At 27.6% G+C, this 20000-nt stretch overlaps 1 protein-coding gene across 1 annotated transcript; it reads right to left on the bottom strand.

Annotated features, from left to right (window-relative positions):
• Positions 1 to 2143: 2143 nt before the first annotated feature.
• On the bottom strand, positions 2144 to 17823 carry LOC109598400 (protein dbl-1). Its single transcript, XM_020014345.2, has 3 exons — positions 17573 to 17823; positions 13872 to 13980; positions 2144 to 3578 (listed from the first exon to the last, which is right to left on the bottom strand). The coding sequence occupies exons 1-3, from the start codon at positions 17702 to 17704 to the stop codon at positions 2767 to 2769; spliced, it is 1053 nt and encodes a 350-aa protein (XP_019869904.1). The 5' UTR covers positions 17705 to 17823; the 3' UTR covers positions 2144 to 2766.
• Positions 17824 to 20000: the final 2177 nt, after the last annotated feature.

Raw genomic sequence — 20000 nt, 5'->3', positions numbered from 1 at the left:
CAAACGTATTAATTAATAAAGAATAATGACAACATAAAAGTTGTTATATATAATTAGTCCTTAATTGTAACGTGGTTTTTGCAGAATACTTGAAACAATCGGTGGGGGTAGTTCCTAGTTATTCTGACTTGCTTATAGGCGTTCCAAAATCCAAAAATTGGATTTTGAAGAATTTTAAGATAAGGCAGCAAACATGGTTTGTAATAGATGTATTGCTGGATAGTCGAAATATCTTGGATGAAAATTAATTAAGGTGTACCATAACTCCAGGTCTCCAAAGAAATATGAAGTCACTGATGATCTCATTCCCTGTTTAAAACTGTGGAAGGTAAGAAAAAGACCAAAAGACATGTCGTGTGGTAACTAGCCTTTCTTTTTCTGTAGAATATTAATTGGCAATTGCATGTGTTGCCACAAAGCGACGCCGTAGAGCCAAAGTTCTAAGGCAACGGTTTGTCGCTCGATGTCTTTCAGTAACTCCCTTTAATGTCATTTCAAATATAGGAACTTTTCAAAACTTATTTGATAAACAGTCATCTCAAGTGACCTTGTTTCTGTAATATAATGAAGAAATTTTTCAAAACTCTGATAAAATGAAACTTTTTATAAGAATATTTTACGAATTTATCGATCGAGTTTAACGTGAATTGACTGAATCATCGTGACTGCTTCCTTTGTTTTAACATAATATATTTGGGTCATAATCTAAGCTTCATTTCATTTGATTATAACATACGATTTGTTTATAGTCATTTCATACGCACCGCTTGAATGACAATAAAAATTATGTTAAGTTGCCGTTATCTTTTATAACCACCCAGAAGGTTTTAAGCACAACCTGACATTTAAATTAATTATTTTAATAGAATTGTCCTGGTTACAACTGATGTCACAATGTTTTTACAATAAGAAAATAATGTGTTGGGTAATAATGTTTCGCAATAGTTCCAGGACTGTTTTGATAATCAAAAGTGTCTTTAAATCTTGAAAAATGACGATTCTTAAATAACCGAACATTAATACATTTTCTGGGATCATCAACTCGCCTAATGTTGCCATAAAATTGTTGCTTAATGTGCGAGGGACAAAATTTAAAAATAATAGCTGAAACTTCTGTTAAATGATGGAGTTTCCACTAAAGCGGAACGAGAATAGATTTTAAAGCTCACAGAAACTTAAAAACAGGTGTTAGATGACTAACACTAAATGAACGTTACACTTGAACTGTTGGATTTTTTAGAATTATGTAAAAAATTGGTGGAAAATTCTTATGGGTATTTTTCAAAATAAGTCGTAAATAATTAAATGAATTAAAGTTAGATTAGGTGCTAAAAATAGAACTAATTTTAGTGTTATCTGTTATATATAGGGATAAAATCCTAAATGAAAAGTTATTTTAACGTCTTGAATTACAAAGCTCATAATTGTGTTCAGATTAATATTCACATAAATCATTATTAATCATTTGAATATTTTCGTTGTCAACTGTATCAAATTACTCCCATGTTATTCGAGTAAATCAGTGATTTAATAAAAACTTTCTAATTTTAAAAAAATCTTATTTCTTTTATATAACTACTAATATTAATATGAATTGTATGAATTTATTTGAATCAGTTTTTATATTATAGATTTTTGTATAAATCTGTATATTGGGTATCCTCGAAAGGTCTATACAGTATTCTACCACCAATTCTGGATGAATCGTATAGTGGACCCACGAAGGTCCAGCTATGTTCTGCTAATAAACTATACTAATATTCAAAAAGAAATTTCTTTACTCAACTGAAAAGTTTCTACTTCTTGATAAGATTGTAAAACCACATGTCACATCAGGAACTCGAGGAAAGCTTTAAAATGATAAACAAGAAGCTCTACCTCATCCAATATACTTAGCCTGGACATGTATGGGCGCAAAAACGGTTTAATTCTAAATAGAAAGTTGATACTTTCTTCAGGAATCAGAATTTTCTTCTTCTAGCATGAATTTATTTGAAAGTTGGCAAAAAATTGTTGGTTAAAATCCTAAATTATTTTTTCTGGTATTACTAAGAATTTGCTCATTAAAAAGCTGTGTATTTGATACTATTTATTACACAACATTTTAATAATATAAGGATGTATGAATAAATAAAAACAAGTGTACAAAACTCATTCTTTATTTAACATTTAAAAATAAGACGAGTATTATAAAAATTGTAGATGCACATTAGTTGTACATAATACTATAATAAATATAAAACAAGTAAAAATAATACTTTTTGAATTATACTTACAACTTATAAATAAATGATTCGTATGCAACAAATTATATGTACGAACAATAGTTACGAATAGATATAGGAAGATGAAGGGAAGAATATACATACTCACATTTAATACGATATAATTTGTCGCAATATTCTTATCAACTTGCGGTATGAACAATAGTACCTGTATGTAACATTTAAGTACTGAATAAATAAATAAAAATATGTAGATTGCTCGCATTAAAAATCACAGCTGATTAGATTTATGTTATAGTTTATAAAAAATCAGTCGTTTCTATCCTGTGAGTTAAAAATAAAAAAATAACTTATAAATAGCAAAAGTTCTAATATAGTTGTGACATATTGGCGAGATATAGAATAAATAGAATGCAAGTTGATTTAGATTAACACAAATAGTTAACGATACATATGTATAATATCACAGCAACTTAAAGAGTGAAAAACGGTGAAATGCTCAGTTCGAACCCGTAAAATTAGCTAAATGTTTTTGGCATTACTAGGAACATGAACACTCTAACACTTTCATATTATCCCATTTTTCTATTAGTAATTTCTCCGGTAAACGTGGATGCACACGTATAATATCAATTGTTTCTAGTTTGGAGGGCGCACAACAAGTCTTTGGTATAACTTTCCCGTTCCAACTCTTGAAATTTTTGTTACGCTTTTTTTCTTTGATGTCCTTAACGTCTAATTGGTGCATTAAGCTTTGTATTCTAGAGTGATTTGTGGCTGGATTGTAGTTTTTGGGACACAATCCTTGACAGAAGCCTGCGTCGTAATTTTTGGGATGCATAATCTGATTCATTCCGGGGAAACCACTTTTCAGTTTGTCAAATACAACGTCCATATTATGTCGGCAACACTTTTTCTTGCCACTTCTCTTCTCGCAATCCGTCGTCCGCTCCTGGTCGTAGGCGTCCCGTCTGACGCGCCGTCCGGACGGGTGTATGAGGGCGGTGATGGCGGCCTCCAGTGGATAGATGGACGAAACACAATCGGCACATACCAATTCGACGCCCAGATTACGTTGACCGTCGAACCAACTTTTTACTGCACTTGTAACATCAATTTCACTCCACTTCGACATGTTCGGGTTTAAATACAACAGACGGGAGTCCATGAATTTGCGTCTCCGCTTTCCGAGGATCTGGTACAGCTTGATTTCGACCGATTTCCTCTGATCCAGTTGGGGCGGAAGCAGGAGGCGCAAATCGGCGCTTTCGACCTCCAGTTGCGATTCGGTTTTCGATATGGGGAACTTTAGTCTTATGGTTGAGTCTTTATTTTGCCACCAATCTTGGCGTTCTGTAACAAACAGTAACTTCATTAATATTTCGTGTCATATTGACCTAATTGAATTCATATCAAATGTAAAGGGAATATTATACTTCGTATTTATTGTGAGCAGTACATAGTAACATTTATATTTATACTTATATAGTACAGATTGCCAAGTCAATTAGAAAATGAAGCAACGATATCTAATATTAGTATAAAAAACTATATAGGGCAGCTCTTAAAATTATTCATATGTGAATTGTCAAGTCACGTGTCTTATATACATTTTTAGATGACTGGATTATTATTTTCATTTTTATGACATGTTGATAGAACATCCAATGAATGTGTACACACGTTTATTAATTGATTCATCTAACTTGATTAGAAGTTTATGGCGAATGGAAAAAATATTGATTTCAAATTTTTATAGCAATTATAACTTGACTTGAATTGTTTTTCCAACTTATTTCGAACAGAATTTGATTTCCGGTTTCGCCGGAAGTTACATCAACTTTGTTATTTTCAACGGAACACCCTGTATATTTTTGTATTTTTAAATTATACATGCAATTGTAAATAAAATAACTATACCATGTTCTATACCTAAACTCAATATTTTTTGAGTTATTAATTTTTTTCTAAAAATTTTGACATATTGATGGTCTATCTAAAATGTCTATAAAGCCACCAAGTTTGTTGTTGAAAAGTTCATTTTTGGCATACACGGTAACTAAAGATCATCCTATAAGGAGCCATTATTAGTTGTCCCAAATTTTATACAGGGTATTTGTTTTTTATGTTTAATTATGTGCATCTTAAAACATCAATAACTTTATTATTTTCAATGGAACACCAGGTATGTTTTAGCATAATCAAATTGAAAATTAAAAAATCTTTCGACTGGTATAAAAATTTTCTATACACAAAATGAATTTTAACATTATACATAGAAAAATGAACATTATTTTTACATTTTTAGTAAAATCTCTCTTCAATGCGTCTCTGGGTCTTTTCTGAAATTACTCGTAACATCCAAGACAATCAACTGAGGACACCCTGCACACACACATACACACAAGACCAGCTTTCACGAAAATATCCCAGGATGAAATAGTTGTGGGGTTGTGAGTTGAGGAAATATTTTTGAATGAATAAATAGTGCTCTCAGTTGATGCCAAAAAATTTTTCCATTTCACGTCGATATACACAGATAGTTCGTTACTCATTATTTATAAGGCATGAATCAGAGAGTATGTGGGAAAACATTTATTTATTTTTCAAGCCCACTTTCGGCTACATCGGTCCGTCTGTATCAACAGATTCACCTTCCAATCTTGACCACCTGAAAACACAGCTACTTTCATGTAAACTAACGAAGTAAAAACTGCGTTCCCATTATTTCATAACGTGCTGCTCAATAATACTTCCACACGTTTACGAATTCGTTGAGGCAATATTTTATTATAGGGCAATATTAAAGTTTTTCGGTTAAAAATAGCAATGGTTACTGGTTCTGCTGTTGACAACGTGAACACGTTCCTTCTTCTCACTGCTTTTCCAAACACACTTATACATTTATACAACCATTTTTTTGGTTTAACAAAATCGGTGTAAAGGATAAACTATTTAAAAGATAAAGAGTTGAAGTCATAAATTATTTTGTGATATATTGTTGATAAATTGTTATTCATAATATAATTCTTTGTTTCATTTCATAAACTCAGCATAATACTTAAGTAGCGACTTAAGCTACATGGCCATGTTTAGATTCTAATGAAAGTTTTTATTACTTTCTGCACAATAAACACACCTACCTGTCTATTTAATGCTAATTAAATTTCTTTATATTAATAGAATGAGTTAAATTATAATAAAGATGTTATTTATGTGAGCATCCATATTGTTTATACTTTTATTTAACCACAATCGCATTTTGAATTTTTGTTATTGAGTCTCACATGTAATCATTTGACAATAATAGTAGATAAATTCACGGATCATCTCTTAAAAATAATCGTGTTCTAACAATAATTATAATAATTGTTAATTCAAAATGTCATGCATATGTATTCCACGAAAGATATTATAAATGTAGACATGTACAGGTACCTAACATGAATCATAACATCACACATGGAAATCCGTGAACTTAAAGAATGTGTGCAAAGTTCTCCGGAACAAAATTACCGGTAGTTTGTGATTGTCCCCTAAATTATTAAATTAATTTTTTTGCTTATTCATAATGAGCCAGCCATTAAATCATAACATTTTTAACTAACCAATATTCTTCAAGTTCAAAATTATGTTTCAATTTGCTTAATTGAAATTAATTTTGTCTAATTCTGAAAAGACTTAAGTCCATGAATCTTGAATGTTGTCAAACTTTGTTATTTTCAATGGAACACCCCGTATATTTTTAGATTTTTAAATTCTACATATAATTGCAAATAAAATAGCTCTACCATGTCCTATGCCTAAAACCAATAGTTTTTGAGTTATTAATTTTTTTTTCAAAAAATTGATGGTACGTGTTAACCAATAATCATCCTATAGAAGCTATTATAAGTATTCCCAAATGTTATACAGGATGTTCGTTATTTACGTTTAATTTTGTGCCTTTTAAAACATCAATTACATTGTTATTTTCAATGGAACACCCTGTATATTTTTGAATTTTTAAATTCTACATATAATTACAAATAAATACCTCTACCATGTCCCATGTCTAAACCTAATAGTTTTTGAGTTATTAATTTTCTTTCAAAAATTTTGTCTGGTGGTGTAATTAAAATGGCAGTAAAGTTACCAATTTTGATTCTGCAAAGTTCATTTTTGACATACATGTTAACCAATGATCGTCGTATAAGAAGCCATTATAAGTAATCCCAAATTTTATACAAGGTGTTCGTTACTTACGTTTAATTTTGTGTCCAGTATATTTTAACATATTTAAATTGAATAACAAGACATCTTTTGATTGGTATAAACATTCCTTATAAATAAAATGAATATTACCCTGTACAACGATAGTTCTAGTAAATCTCAAAATAATGTTGCATCAAAAAACGGATTATTCAATTTTTTGCACAAATGTTACTTAAAACACACCATCTAAGTAAAAAAAGCTTATTTAGTTTATTATGTAAAAATATGTGTTTAAAGAAATCAGATTATAAAAAAGTGTGCCAGACAGACTATTAATATAAAACTAAAGAAACAAGTATTTTTATTTGTCCATGTTTAAAAAAAAGAGACAAAAGTTACGGCTCGTTCCCGTTGGAAAAACAAATATTACCGGTCGAACTTAATCGAACAATAATCAGTTCATCAGGCCGAACAGGAGCAACGATTTGTAAATGGTCTTTCTTTAAAACTAAATGAAAGTCGTTGAACTTATTGTCGCGGATTGATTTAAGTTTCCAGGATATTGAAAGAGTTAGTTCTCATTGTTGTGCTCCAGTTTATTGTGATTGATGCATTCATTGACCGAAAAACTACTCCTGCAACACCGGTGGGTATTTTAAAAAAATGCCATTAAAAAAATGCAACCTAACTTTATAAATAAGCTCGGGTATTTAGATCGGGCAAAACAACGTTGAATTAAAAACGTTCGAGGCGCCACTTATTATAAATAAGCAATAAATATAAAGCGTTTTTATTTTAGGGGACAATCACCGAAAATATGTTGATTATAAGGAATGAAGGTATGAGGTTATTTTTAATCCCAAATGATATTTTCAGACTTCGAAACGCCAACGTAATATTTAATAACAGATGCTTTTACGTTCAATGTACACACACTACAAATATATGTATAGTTTTGAAAGACGTTTAATTTTATAAAGCCTTTCGCCTTGTATCCTTTTAAACTGTGATGGGACACGACTAATTAGTGTTGGCTTCAGTTGAAAAAATGTGCTTTGTATCTAAAACCGTCGGTATTTCCTACAGTAAATATTGCTAATTGATTAATTTTTTGATTTTTTAAAGGAAATCATATGCTAGTTCTTAGGAAACTAAATGTACTGGCATATTAAGAGCACAATTTACTTTAATTCCTATGCCTCCATTATATTTCATAGGAACTCAATACTCTAACCTATTTAAAATTGTAATAGACTATTTAGATATAAAAGATATAGTTTTAGTTGTATACAATAGAACTGAGAAGTTGTTTACCCATTGTATAAACATTGCGTTCCATTAAATAGGTCATTTACAAATAAGAATAGTTTTAATCTATTAAAATATAGAGACACTAAATTTGGAGTTATAAGTTGTGTTTACTGTCTCCACTATTTGCTACAATTATGCTAGACTCTTGTATAAGAGGTTTTACAAAATATGCAACAGATGTAGTCATTATTCTTCTTCTACTTTGCCAAAATGATTACACACGTATTGGATTGTTTTCAACAGCAGGAATCTAACTAAATTTAAATTATACGATTCTGCAGATTCAGACAACATTTAGTGGTGGTCATTTATATTTAGATGTCATATATAACTTGATCCAAAAATAGTTTCAATTTCTATAAATCAACTAAGTTTAATATGTACAATTTAAAATTATTCACGTTACATCAAAAATACCGTGAAAGCCCACGAGACGTAACTGTCACTACATAAATACATGATGAGGCAGAAAAGGTGCAAGTTTTAAAGCTAATCGCTTAGTTCTACTGATTTAAAGTCGTGCAGTATCTTTGTGTTATTGTAATTTATTTTTTTTTCAGACTTTAATTTAGTTTGGGCCCATAAAAACTTTGTTAGCCTGTACCCTTTTCACATTATATTAACATAAAAACCGTCTGCAGCCTTAACAATCTTCAAATAAATTCCCGTAAGTCATAAATCTAGAATCACCTGCCACTTAAAACCAAACCAAATACTACCGAAGAAATCGTGAGAAATATTTAAAGTTCATTTACTGGTCGATGGAACCAATGGAAACCCATAAAATGTTACCTATAGGTTTTAAAAAATGTAATAATAATGGGTATAAAATTCCATTAAATGTTTCTAAGTACTCCCAAAAATATTGTATTCTAAAACAATTTGTTGGTACCAGACAATTTTGAAGTCAAGTCATATTTTGGATTGCCAGATGTATTTACTTATTATTCCATTAAATTATGTTCCTATATACTTCTAAAAAGTTTGAAGTCAAAGTAACGTATATAAAACAATTTGAAGTTAAGTCATATCTTGATTGCCAGATATATTTACTTATTATTCCATTAAATTATGTTCCTAAATACTTCAAAAGTTTGTACTCAAAGTAATGTATATAAAAAATTTTTAGATATCAAACAATTTTGAAGTCAACTCATATCTTGATTGCCAGATGTATTTACTTATTCCATTAAATTATGTTCCTAAATGTTTCTAAAAAGTTTGTAGTCAAAGTAATGTATATAAAACAATCTTAGATATCAAACAATTTTGAAGTCAACTCATAACATGATTGCCAGATGTATATACTTATTATTCCATTAAATTATGTTCCTAAATACTTCTAAAAAGTTTGTAGTCAAAGTAACGTATGTAAAACAATTTTAGGTACCAAACAATTTTGAAGTCAAGTCATCTCTTGATTGTCAGATTTATTTACTTATTATTCCATTAAATTATCTTCCTAAATACTTCAAAAGTTTGTAGTCAAAGTAATGTACATAAAACAATTTTAGATATCAAACAATTTTGAAGTTAAGTCACATCTTGATTGTCAGATGTATTTACTTATTATTTCATTAAATTATGTTCCTAAATACTTCTAAAAAGTTTATAGTCAAAGTAACGTATATAAAACAATTTTAGATATTAAACAATTTTGAAGTCAAGTCATATCTTGATTGCCAGATGTATTTACTTATTCCATTAAATTATGTTCCTAAATGTTTCTAAAAAGTTTGTAGTCAAAGTAATGTATATAAAACAATCTTAGATATCAAACAATTTTGAAGTCAACTCATAACATGATTGCCAGATGTATATACTTATTATTCCATTAAATTATGTTCCTAAATACTTCTAAAAAGTTTATAGTCAAAGTAACGTATATAAAACAATTTTAGATATTAAACAATTTTGAAGTCAAGTCATATCTTGATTGCCAGATGTATTTACTTATTCCATTAAATTATGTTCCTAAATACTTCTAAAAAGTTTGTAGTCAAAGTAACGTATATAAACCATTTTTAGATATCAAACAATTTTGAAGTCAAGTCATATCTTGATTTCCAGATGTATTTACTTATTATTCCATTAAATTATATTCCTAAATACTTCAAAAGTTTGTAGTCATAGTAATGTATATAAAACAATTTTAGATATCAATTTTGAAGTCAAGTCATACCTTGATTGCCAGATGTATTTACTTATTCCATTAAATTATGTTCCTAAATATTTCTAAAAAGTTTGTAGTCAAAGTAACGTATATAAAACAATTTTAGGTACCAAACAATTTTGAAGTTTAGTCATATCTTGATCTCCTATTTATTACCAGACATAATTACTTATTTTTCACTTAAATTATGTTCCTAAATATTCCTAAAAAGATTGTGGTCAGTGATATATAAAATAATTTGTAGGGTCAAGCCATATCTTAATTCATTTACCACCAGATCTATTTACTTATTATTCCTTTAAATAGTAATAGCATTTTATTTTAACATCATTCGCATTGGGATTTTTTTACATTCAATGCCAAGAGTAATGTGCCAACAATTTTAATATTATTCAATAAATAAAGATGAATTTGTTGGATGCTAAAAGATTTATTTCTAGTTCTGTTATGTCATACAAAACGTTTGTCTAAAAAAGAAATAATCATATAGATAGGTAAACGATAATTCCCATTGTTTAAAGACTTTAATGTCTTATTTATATTTTCATCTTGCTATTTCCTGGTCGACGTAATCAATTAGTATAGTAATTACTTGATAAAGTCTTAAGGACTTCGTATATTATTGGCTAATATTTTTTAAAATAAAATAATAAATGCATAAATATTTTATTTATATTTTCTGTGTGAAATAAAATTTGCACCCAACCACACACATCTTATGTTTCTATATCCCAATGCAAACTTAGTTGTTGTCATTGGTCGGCAAAAATTCCTACGTGTAATGGAATATACTTCAACTCATTGCATTAATAATATACCATTACATTAACACGCACAATCAAAAATGTTCATTATAAATTTTATTGTTAAATTGCAAATAACCTTTAAATTACTTTGCGTGCACAGTAATATCCTGGCTCGTAACTTGCCCAACATCGCTTGCCAGTAACAGGAACCCGAACCAATTAAAATCTCTGCGTACCACAAAAAAAAATATATATGCCGAAAACGTTGACCATAAATCACGGTTGCCGAAATGATGTCTGCATGGTTTTGCATCATAAGTTCTATGGAACGTCTTTACATGTCTTGCGGTTTTGTGTCCGGATGGGATTTCGAGAAATGGATTAACGATGGCGCCAGACAAATTGGAAAACGTTTTACTCGGTGTCGATTTCTTGAATTGATCAATTTTAATCTTCGTTTCAATTATTTTTGTAGGCGGTGGGATGTTTGGGATGATGTACGGTAAGAATTTTCGGATGGGATCAAACCAATTAAATTTATTCAATTAAAATAGGTGTTTTTATATTTTGATTTATGTATTTATTTATGTGAGAACACATCATTTTGTTACCATTTGAGTTTTTTTTATCATACCCTATACCTAAACCTAATAGTTTTTGAGTTATTAATTTTTTTCTGAAATTTTTGATAGATTGATGGTTTAACTAAAATATCTGTAAAGCCACCAATTTTGATGCTGGAAGGTTCATTTTTGGTCTACACGTTAACTAAGAACTATCCTATATGAAACCATTATTATTACTCCCAATTTTTATATAGAGTGTTCGTTATTTATGTTTAATTTTGTGTATTTTAAAACATCAGTAACTTTGTTATTCTCAATGGAGCACTCTACCTATTTTAGATTTATAAGTTCTTCATGTAGTTTTAAATAAAATGATTTTATCATGCCATATACCTAAACGTAATAATTTTTAAGTTATTAATTGTTTTCCAAAAATTTTAATTGATGGTCTAACTGAAATGTCAGTAAAGCCACCAATTTTGATGCTGGAAAGTTCATTTTTGGTCCATATGTTAACCAAGAACTATCCTATAAGAAACCAATATTATTGCTCCTAATTTTTATATAGAGTGTTCGTTATTTATGTTTAATATTGTGTATTTGAAAACATCAATAACTTTGGTATTCTCAAACATGAAACACTCTATATATTTTAGATTTTTAAATTCTACATGTAATTTCAAATAAAATGATTTCATCATGCCTATACCTAAGCCTAATAGTTTTTGAGTTATTAATTTTTTTCCAAAAATTTTGATAGATAGAAATGTCTATAAAGTCACAAATTTTGATGCTGGAAAGTTCATTTTATTAGTCATTATTAGAACTCCTTTATACAGGGTGTTCGTTAGTTACATTTAATTTTATATAACTTAAAACATTAATAACTTTGTTCTTTTCAATGGAGTATATATTTTAGAATAATTAAATTGAATATTAAGAAAACTTTCTATTAATATAAGCACTCCCGCAAGATTTTATCTAAAATGTATGAATTTAACCAAACATGTCTTATTCAAAAGTAGATAATAATAACTGAAGAGTCATAAAGGTTTTAATCCCCTTTTTTAATATACAATAAAATAATAATAAAAATTTAATTCTTTGAGTTAAGGTTACTCAATAAAAATAAAAATTAAAATATTGATAATATTGACTTTAGAACAAAGCAAATTTAAATAAATTCCAATATTTTTGAGTCAAAAATGTAGTACTGAACTAGGATTCATTAGTTTCTTATACATTATAATTAATTAATTAATTGTACATATTTTTAATTTAAAATTTATCGATTTTATGTAAAATTCAGTGTGTTAATTGTTGTTAAATATTCTTTAATAGGAGTTGCTAAATATGTCATTGCAAATTAATTAAAAAAAAATAATGTCTCATTAATTGCTATAAACAAGTTACACCAAAGAGAGATTAATTAGACATAATACCACAATGATTTTTAAAATGTACAACAAATTATGAAAAAAACTAAATATATGTGCATTTAAATGTAAATAAAATTACGTGAAAGTCAACCAATAAATTATGAACTGGCTAATAAGTAATAAATAAATAACTACTTTAGTATCGTAAGTCATTAAAATGGCTTGAAATAAAATTTAATTAATGCGTAAAATAAATGTAGCAGCAAATATGTAATTCAATTTTGATTAAAACGGCTTCAATTGTGACAATGACACAGAAAATTTTGAATCGACTATAAATTATTTCCTTACAAATAATTTAACCTTGTTAAATTACTGGAAATCCAGCTTTTAAATGGAGGATTTTTTTTGTTGTTGTTTCACCATGAAAAATAAACAATTCTATTCGAAAATCTAATTAGAAATTTACTATTAAATTAATTTATTCTGACTACATAAATTAATTTAATGTTTTGTTCATAATTAAAAAGAAAGTACAACATATTTGCTTACAAGGAAAGTTGTAATTGAGATTGTTTTTGGAAAAAATTAACATAAATAATTGTTTCTGTCAAATATTATATATTTTTACATGACAATTTTTGTTAAAAAAACTAGTCGGGATTTTCTACTGGTTCCAGTTCAAAGATTAACTACTTGGTCTTGGAACCAGAAATTTGTAAATTATATAAATTAGAACCTCCTTCTAGGTTTCCAGTACTTTCGTTCTTCTTTTAAAAATAACATTATGATGGAATGTTTCAGGAGATATTTATTACGTCTTGTATAATTTATTCTGTAATTAGCCAATTTTAACGTCGATACTTGTCAAGAGTCATTTTAATCAAATAATTAAATGTAAAGACATACGTGTGTAATTAATGTTTATTTCTAAGGAATCATTTTACATTTTGCACATCGATGAAACGTAGATTAATGGTTAGTGGGTAGAAATTCATCAATCACCTTAAATGCAAATGTAGAAAAAATTGGGATACTCTGTGAAAGGTTTGAATTCCTCAAATTGACGTTTTCTCTTACAAATTTGAATTCTGTATGCTCATGGCGATGCTGTACTTTTTAATCGGGCCGTCGGCGGACCCAAACTGAAAACAACAATCTTCATCTTGTCGTGATCGTCTAAATTAGCATTTTCGGATAACGTTAAGTGAATGTACATGCTGCGCTCAAAAAACGTGATATATGATAACGAATCATCGGTCTGACAACGTACTTACCAAGATTAAATGTGATAAGTTTAGGAATGCTTTGGTGATCTGCGGAATTCTCTCTCGCTTTAAGGTACACCTCCATGATGGTAGTGTATTCGTGTAGGCTGATGTTAATCTGTGGAAAATAAAATACATTAAACGGGGGGTGAGCAACAGGTGGACGTCGGTGACGTTCTGACGTTACAATTTCTCATTCACCGTTTCCTAGTAGGGTTAGGTTAGCGCGTTCTAGGAATACATTACATATTCGTGTTAGAAAATTAGGTCCATTTATATAAATTACACCGCAATATTGTGTACACTGCCCCTAGAAAATTCGCGGCGACAGTTTCGAGAACTGAATTGTATGTGTCAAATTGATTTTAATTATAGATTGCTTGGCTGTTGTAAAACATGTATGAAATGATATCGAGTGCCATGTATTTTATCACTATTTAACAACAACAACAAAATATTAAAATCACAATATCAGGAATTTTAAAGTTCACGATAAAAATGTTATTTTACGTAGAGGCGTATGTGTCATCAGCCTCATGTACAATAAACGCCAAGTAACTTAAGTAAACCTAATAATTTATAGATTATCTGGATTGTCATTAAGTAACTTTCACACATTTTAGAAGTGTATCTGTGATTCACACCTAAATTTTTGGTAATATCAACTATAGAAAATCTAGATTCATCTTCAGATTACAACATTTTGTGTAATATACTGGAAATATAATAATATAGTTCCTATTAGATAAATTTTTATCTATTTACCATATGAATGTCACATTTTTGTGACATTCCAAAACAATTTTAATTAAAACCCCAGACAATGACGAAATCATTAATAATACCTTTCTAGCACATGATCCTGATTTTTTAGAAACTCTTATTTGTTTTATATAATCATAATATTCATTTTGTACTTTCCTAGCTAATAATTTTGAGTTGTAGTACAGTAATTCATTTTTCTGAATGAAGGCAAATAATATCAATTGATAATTTTACTTGTAATAGTACTGTGGATAATAAGGGTAACAAAACACGTATTACAACTCGTCTGTATTAGCTAGGAAAATACTGAATGAATATTTTGGTTATATAAATGTTAATAATGATTCTGAGGTTGAATATACTTGTTTGGATTGGATAATAAAGGTAATAGCACAAAATACTACTTAATAACATTATTAATTATCCAGATTGAAAATATGGAGTAATGTACTACAACTCAGAATTATTAGCTGAGAAAAAAACTGAATGAATATCTTGATTATATAAATGTTAATAATACTTCTGAGGTGTACTTGTTCACTTTTTTTGATTGGACAATAAAGATAATAATACAAAGTACCACCCAATAACCTTATTAATTTGTGTTATTACTTTTATTATCCAATTTGGAAAGATGGACTAGTTTAGTACTTCTTAGATGTATTAGCTAGGAAAATACCGAATTAATGTCTTGGTTAAATAAATGTTAAAAATGCTTCTGAATTTAATATACTTGTTATTTTTTTGGATTAGACAATAAAGGTAATAAAATAAAATAATTATTTTATAAGGTGGTACCGAAGTACTAAAGATCCAAAGATAAAAACACAATGTACCACCTAGTAAAATTAAAGTTTAGTACTTCTCAAATGTGCTGCCTAGGAAAATACCGAATAAATGTCTTAATTATACAAATGTTAAAAATACTTCTGAGTTTAGTATACTTGTTATTTTTTCGGATTCGATAATAAAGGTTATAAAACAAAATAATTATTTTACAAGTTGGTACCAAAGTACCAAAGATAATAAGGTAATAACACAAAGTACCACCTAATAAAATTATTAATTTGTGTTATTACCTTTATTATCCACTCTGAAAAGATGAACAAGTTCAGTACTTCTCAGATGTATTAGCTAGGAAATGCCGAATACCGAATGAATGTCTTAGTTATATAATTGTTAATGCTTTTGAGTTTAGTATACTTGTTAATTTTTCTGAATTAGATAATAAAGCTAATAAAACAAAATAATTATTTTACAAGGTGGTACCAAAGTACCAAAGATCCAAAGATAATAACACAAAGTACCACCTAGTTCAGTACTTCTCAGATGTATTAACTAGCAAAATACCGAATGAATGTTATGGTTATATAAATGTTAAAAATGCTTCTGAGTTTAGTATACTTATTATTTTTTTGGATTAGATAAAGCTATTAAAACAAAATAAATATTTTACAAGGTGGTACCAAAGTACCAAAAATCCAAAGATATGACACAGTACCACACATTAACATATTATTACCTTTATTATCCAATTTGAAATTATGGACTAGTGCATGACCTCAGAAAAATTAGATAGAAAAATACTATAAATACTAAATATTGGTTATATAAATGTTGAGGTGTATTTGTCCTCCTTTATGGATTGGATATTAAAGGTATAACACAAATTAAAAATGTTACTAGGTAGTACTTTGAATAATAAAGATAACAGCATATATGAACTCCTGGTAACATTATTAATTTGAATTGAACTCATTGAAGGAAAATACTGAATGAATATTATGTTAATAGTACTTCTGAGGTGTAGTACACTTGTTCATCTTTTTAGACTGAATAATAAATGTAATAACATAAATTAATAATATTGTTAGGTGGTACTTTGGATAATAAAAGTAATAAATAACCCAGGGTATCACCTAGTAACTATATAATTTGTATTATTACCTTTATTATCCAATGGAGAGTCAAGATGGACTAGTGTACTACCTCTCAGAAGTATAAACTAGGAATTTACCGAAACTTGGTTATATAAATGTTAATAATACCTCCGAGGTGTAGTACAGTTGTTTATCTTCTTAGATTGAATAATAAAAGCAATGACACAAATTGATATTGTAGGTATGTGGTACTGAATATAATAAAGGTAATAACCCAAAGTCCACCAGTAACATTATTAATTTGTATTGTTACCTTTATTACCAAATCCAAAAAGATGAACTACGTACCACAACTTAGAAGTACTAGCCAGAAAGATACTAAATGAATATATTGATTATATAAATGTTAAAAATGATTCTGATTTGTTTGTTCATCTTTTTGAGTACCAATTAATAATGTTACTAGATGGTACTTTGCGTTATTATCATTAACTTAGTGGGTACTAATATCTTATAGAAATTTTGACTTAATTTAGAAGTACTAAAAACATCGTAGGTGACAAACTGTGAAGTATTAATAAGTATTTAGCTTAAAGAGTAATAAAATTGATGTAACATAAAAGAAATAAAAGTTATGGACAATCAGAACTTATGTAGTTGGCATGTAACTCGAAAAAAAATAAAAAAAAATAAAAAATAAATAACTTGTATCTTTTTAATAGGAAACGTTTGTTTAGCTTGCCTAATCCTAATGTCCCCGATTCTATTTTTGCATTTGGAAACATACGACTCTTGGTTTATATCAGCGCCCGAAGCAGGTGCTATAAAATTGAACACGGTTCCACGCTGATGATCGTGTGTCGCTGGTTATTCCCTATCTATTGGGAAATACCTGATGAATCCGGAACGACACCATAAAAACGGATAATTGTGGGAAAATCATTTAACAGGATCTTGTTCACTTTCTTTTGGTGAACCAAATAAATAAATAAATAAATAAACGGCAACCAAACTGAATGAAATTGACCGATTGATGGTGACGGTGATGGTTGGTGGTGTGTTTACCTTCGAGACGTCAGGATACTGATTGAGACCAAGATCCTGCAGTAGATCCCGTTCGGCGGCGACAGTTCTAATTAAAATCACAAAACACAAAAACGTCCACAGCGTAATGTTATCGAAAAAATTACCGCCCATATCCTTGGGCAAATGCCTTCATATGTAAGAATTGCACTGACGCATTCCACAGAACTGCACACTGCTGGTCCGCGCGTGTGAGAACGCCAAAACGTTTACAGTTTGGTGCGCCCCTACTCTTGGTTCGCTCGTCGCTTTGAATAAACTAAATCCCGCGTTAGACAACGCATTCACTTTATATACTATACTAAGTTTTGGGGGGGAGTCACACAATTAATGCCTCATCAACCCTACGGTGTGACGACCACGTTATTTTTCTTTAAATCAATTCGGGCTTTACAACTTCTGCTCTTTCGATTTTTCCTCAATGGCAATTAGTCATGTTGCATCGACCTACCCTAATTTAAGTGGATTGAAAATTAGTCATAAATGGGGGTTACTAATTGCTAAGGTTCTATTCATTCCAAATATATTTTTTTAATTAAACCTGTTTACCTTTAAGCTAAGGAAATATTTTAAATATTTTAATAATTAATTTTAGTTATCATATTAAAGTAATTTATATTACAAATAATATTTTAACAGCCTATAAATGTTAATTTCAAGATTATTATAAAACATATGTATATGTAATATATTTAATAACGTAATATTCTATATTTTTATAATAAAAACATTTTAGTACTTTACTTTTTCTTTAATTTAAAAATCATATGTGTTATAAAAATGTTACATAAATATTATTATTATTAAAATAAATAATAAAAAAATTAATGTCATATAAATATTTAAAAAAATAAAAAATTATATAAATTTATAATATAATAATAAAGTTTTCTTTAATTTACCGGCTACGATGTATTATAAATAATATTAAACATTTAATACATAATAAAAATAAATAAATAAAAGTGTAGAAGTTAAAGTTTTTTTTATTTAAAAGTTACGAAGTGTTATAAATAAATTCACACATTTAATAATGATCAATATATTGGAAAATTATATAAATCTTTAATCACATTAAAATTTTCTTTAATTTAAAAACTAAAAAGTATAAATAATTTTGCACATTTAGTAAAGATAAAGATGAAATAATGTTATATAATTAAATATTACATTCAAATTAATGTTTAATAGTATTGAAATGTTTCTTTATTATTTTAACTACATATTTTATAAATATTTTTACATGATAAAAAAGTTTAAAAATAAAATAAATATTTAATCATTTTTTTCTTCTTTATTTAAAAATTATGTGAATATTTAATTACTATTATGTTTTCCCTTTTATTTAAAATAATAAAAAATTATATAAATTTATAATCAAATTAAAGTTGTCTTTAATTTAACAGTTACGATGTATTATAAATAATATTGACCATTTAATAATGATAAAAAAGTGTAGAAGTTAGATAAATGTTTAATAATATTAAAGTTTTATTTGATTTAAAAGTTACGAAGTGTCACACAATTAATTAATGATCAATAGATGTAAAAATTATATAAAATTTTCTTACATTTAGTAAATATATAAATAAAATAATATTAAATGTAATTAAATATTACATTCAAATTATTATTTAATAATATTAATTTTTTTTATTATTTTAACACATATAACTTTAAAAATTGTTTTACATACATACATACATATAAATGTCATTTCTCTTTCTTTTTTATGTAAAGTATGTAAAGATTTAATTATTTTTATGGCTTTCCCTTTTATTTGATTCAAAAAGTTAGTTCTATAAATAAATTCATACATTTAATAAAGATAAAAAATTAAAAAAAAAACAGAGATCTAATAATATTCAATTTTTTCTCTCACTTTCAGAATAGTATTATATATTTATTTATATATATATATATATATATATATATATATATATATATATATATTATTTAGACAATGCTGTAATTTAAAATCTAGGCTGTAAAAAATGTTTTTATTATTTGACAGAAAAAATAAGAAACCACACAATAATGTTTTTTGGTAATTATGTTATATCATATGATTAAATATTACAATCAAATTAAATGTTTCTTTATTATTTTAACAACTATATAGCTTTAAAAATAGTTTTACATACATAATAATGATAAGAAAGTTAACAAATATAAAGATTAATTATTTTTATGGTTTTCTCTTTTATTTGATTCAAAAATTTAATGCTTCAAACAAATTCATACATTTAATAATGATAAAAAATTTAAAAAATAGTATTATTATATTTATTTATATATATTATATAGATATATATTTTATTTAGACAATGGTATAATTAAAAGTCTAGGCTGTAAAAAAATGTTTTTGTTATTTCACAGAAAAAATAAGAAACCAGAGAATAATATTTTT

The sequence above is a fragment of the Aethina tumida genome, chromosome 1 (genome assembly GCF_024364675.1).
Source record: "Aethina tumida isolate Nest 87 chromosome 1, icAetTumi1.1, whole genome shotgun sequence".
Classification (NCBI taxonomy): domain Eukaryota; kingdom Metazoa; phylum Arthropoda; class Insecta; order Coleoptera; family Nitidulidae; genus Aethina; species Aethina tumida.
The sequence above is the reverse complement of the archived record's forward strand: the minus strand, read 5'-3'. Positions and strand labels throughout refer to the sequence as shown.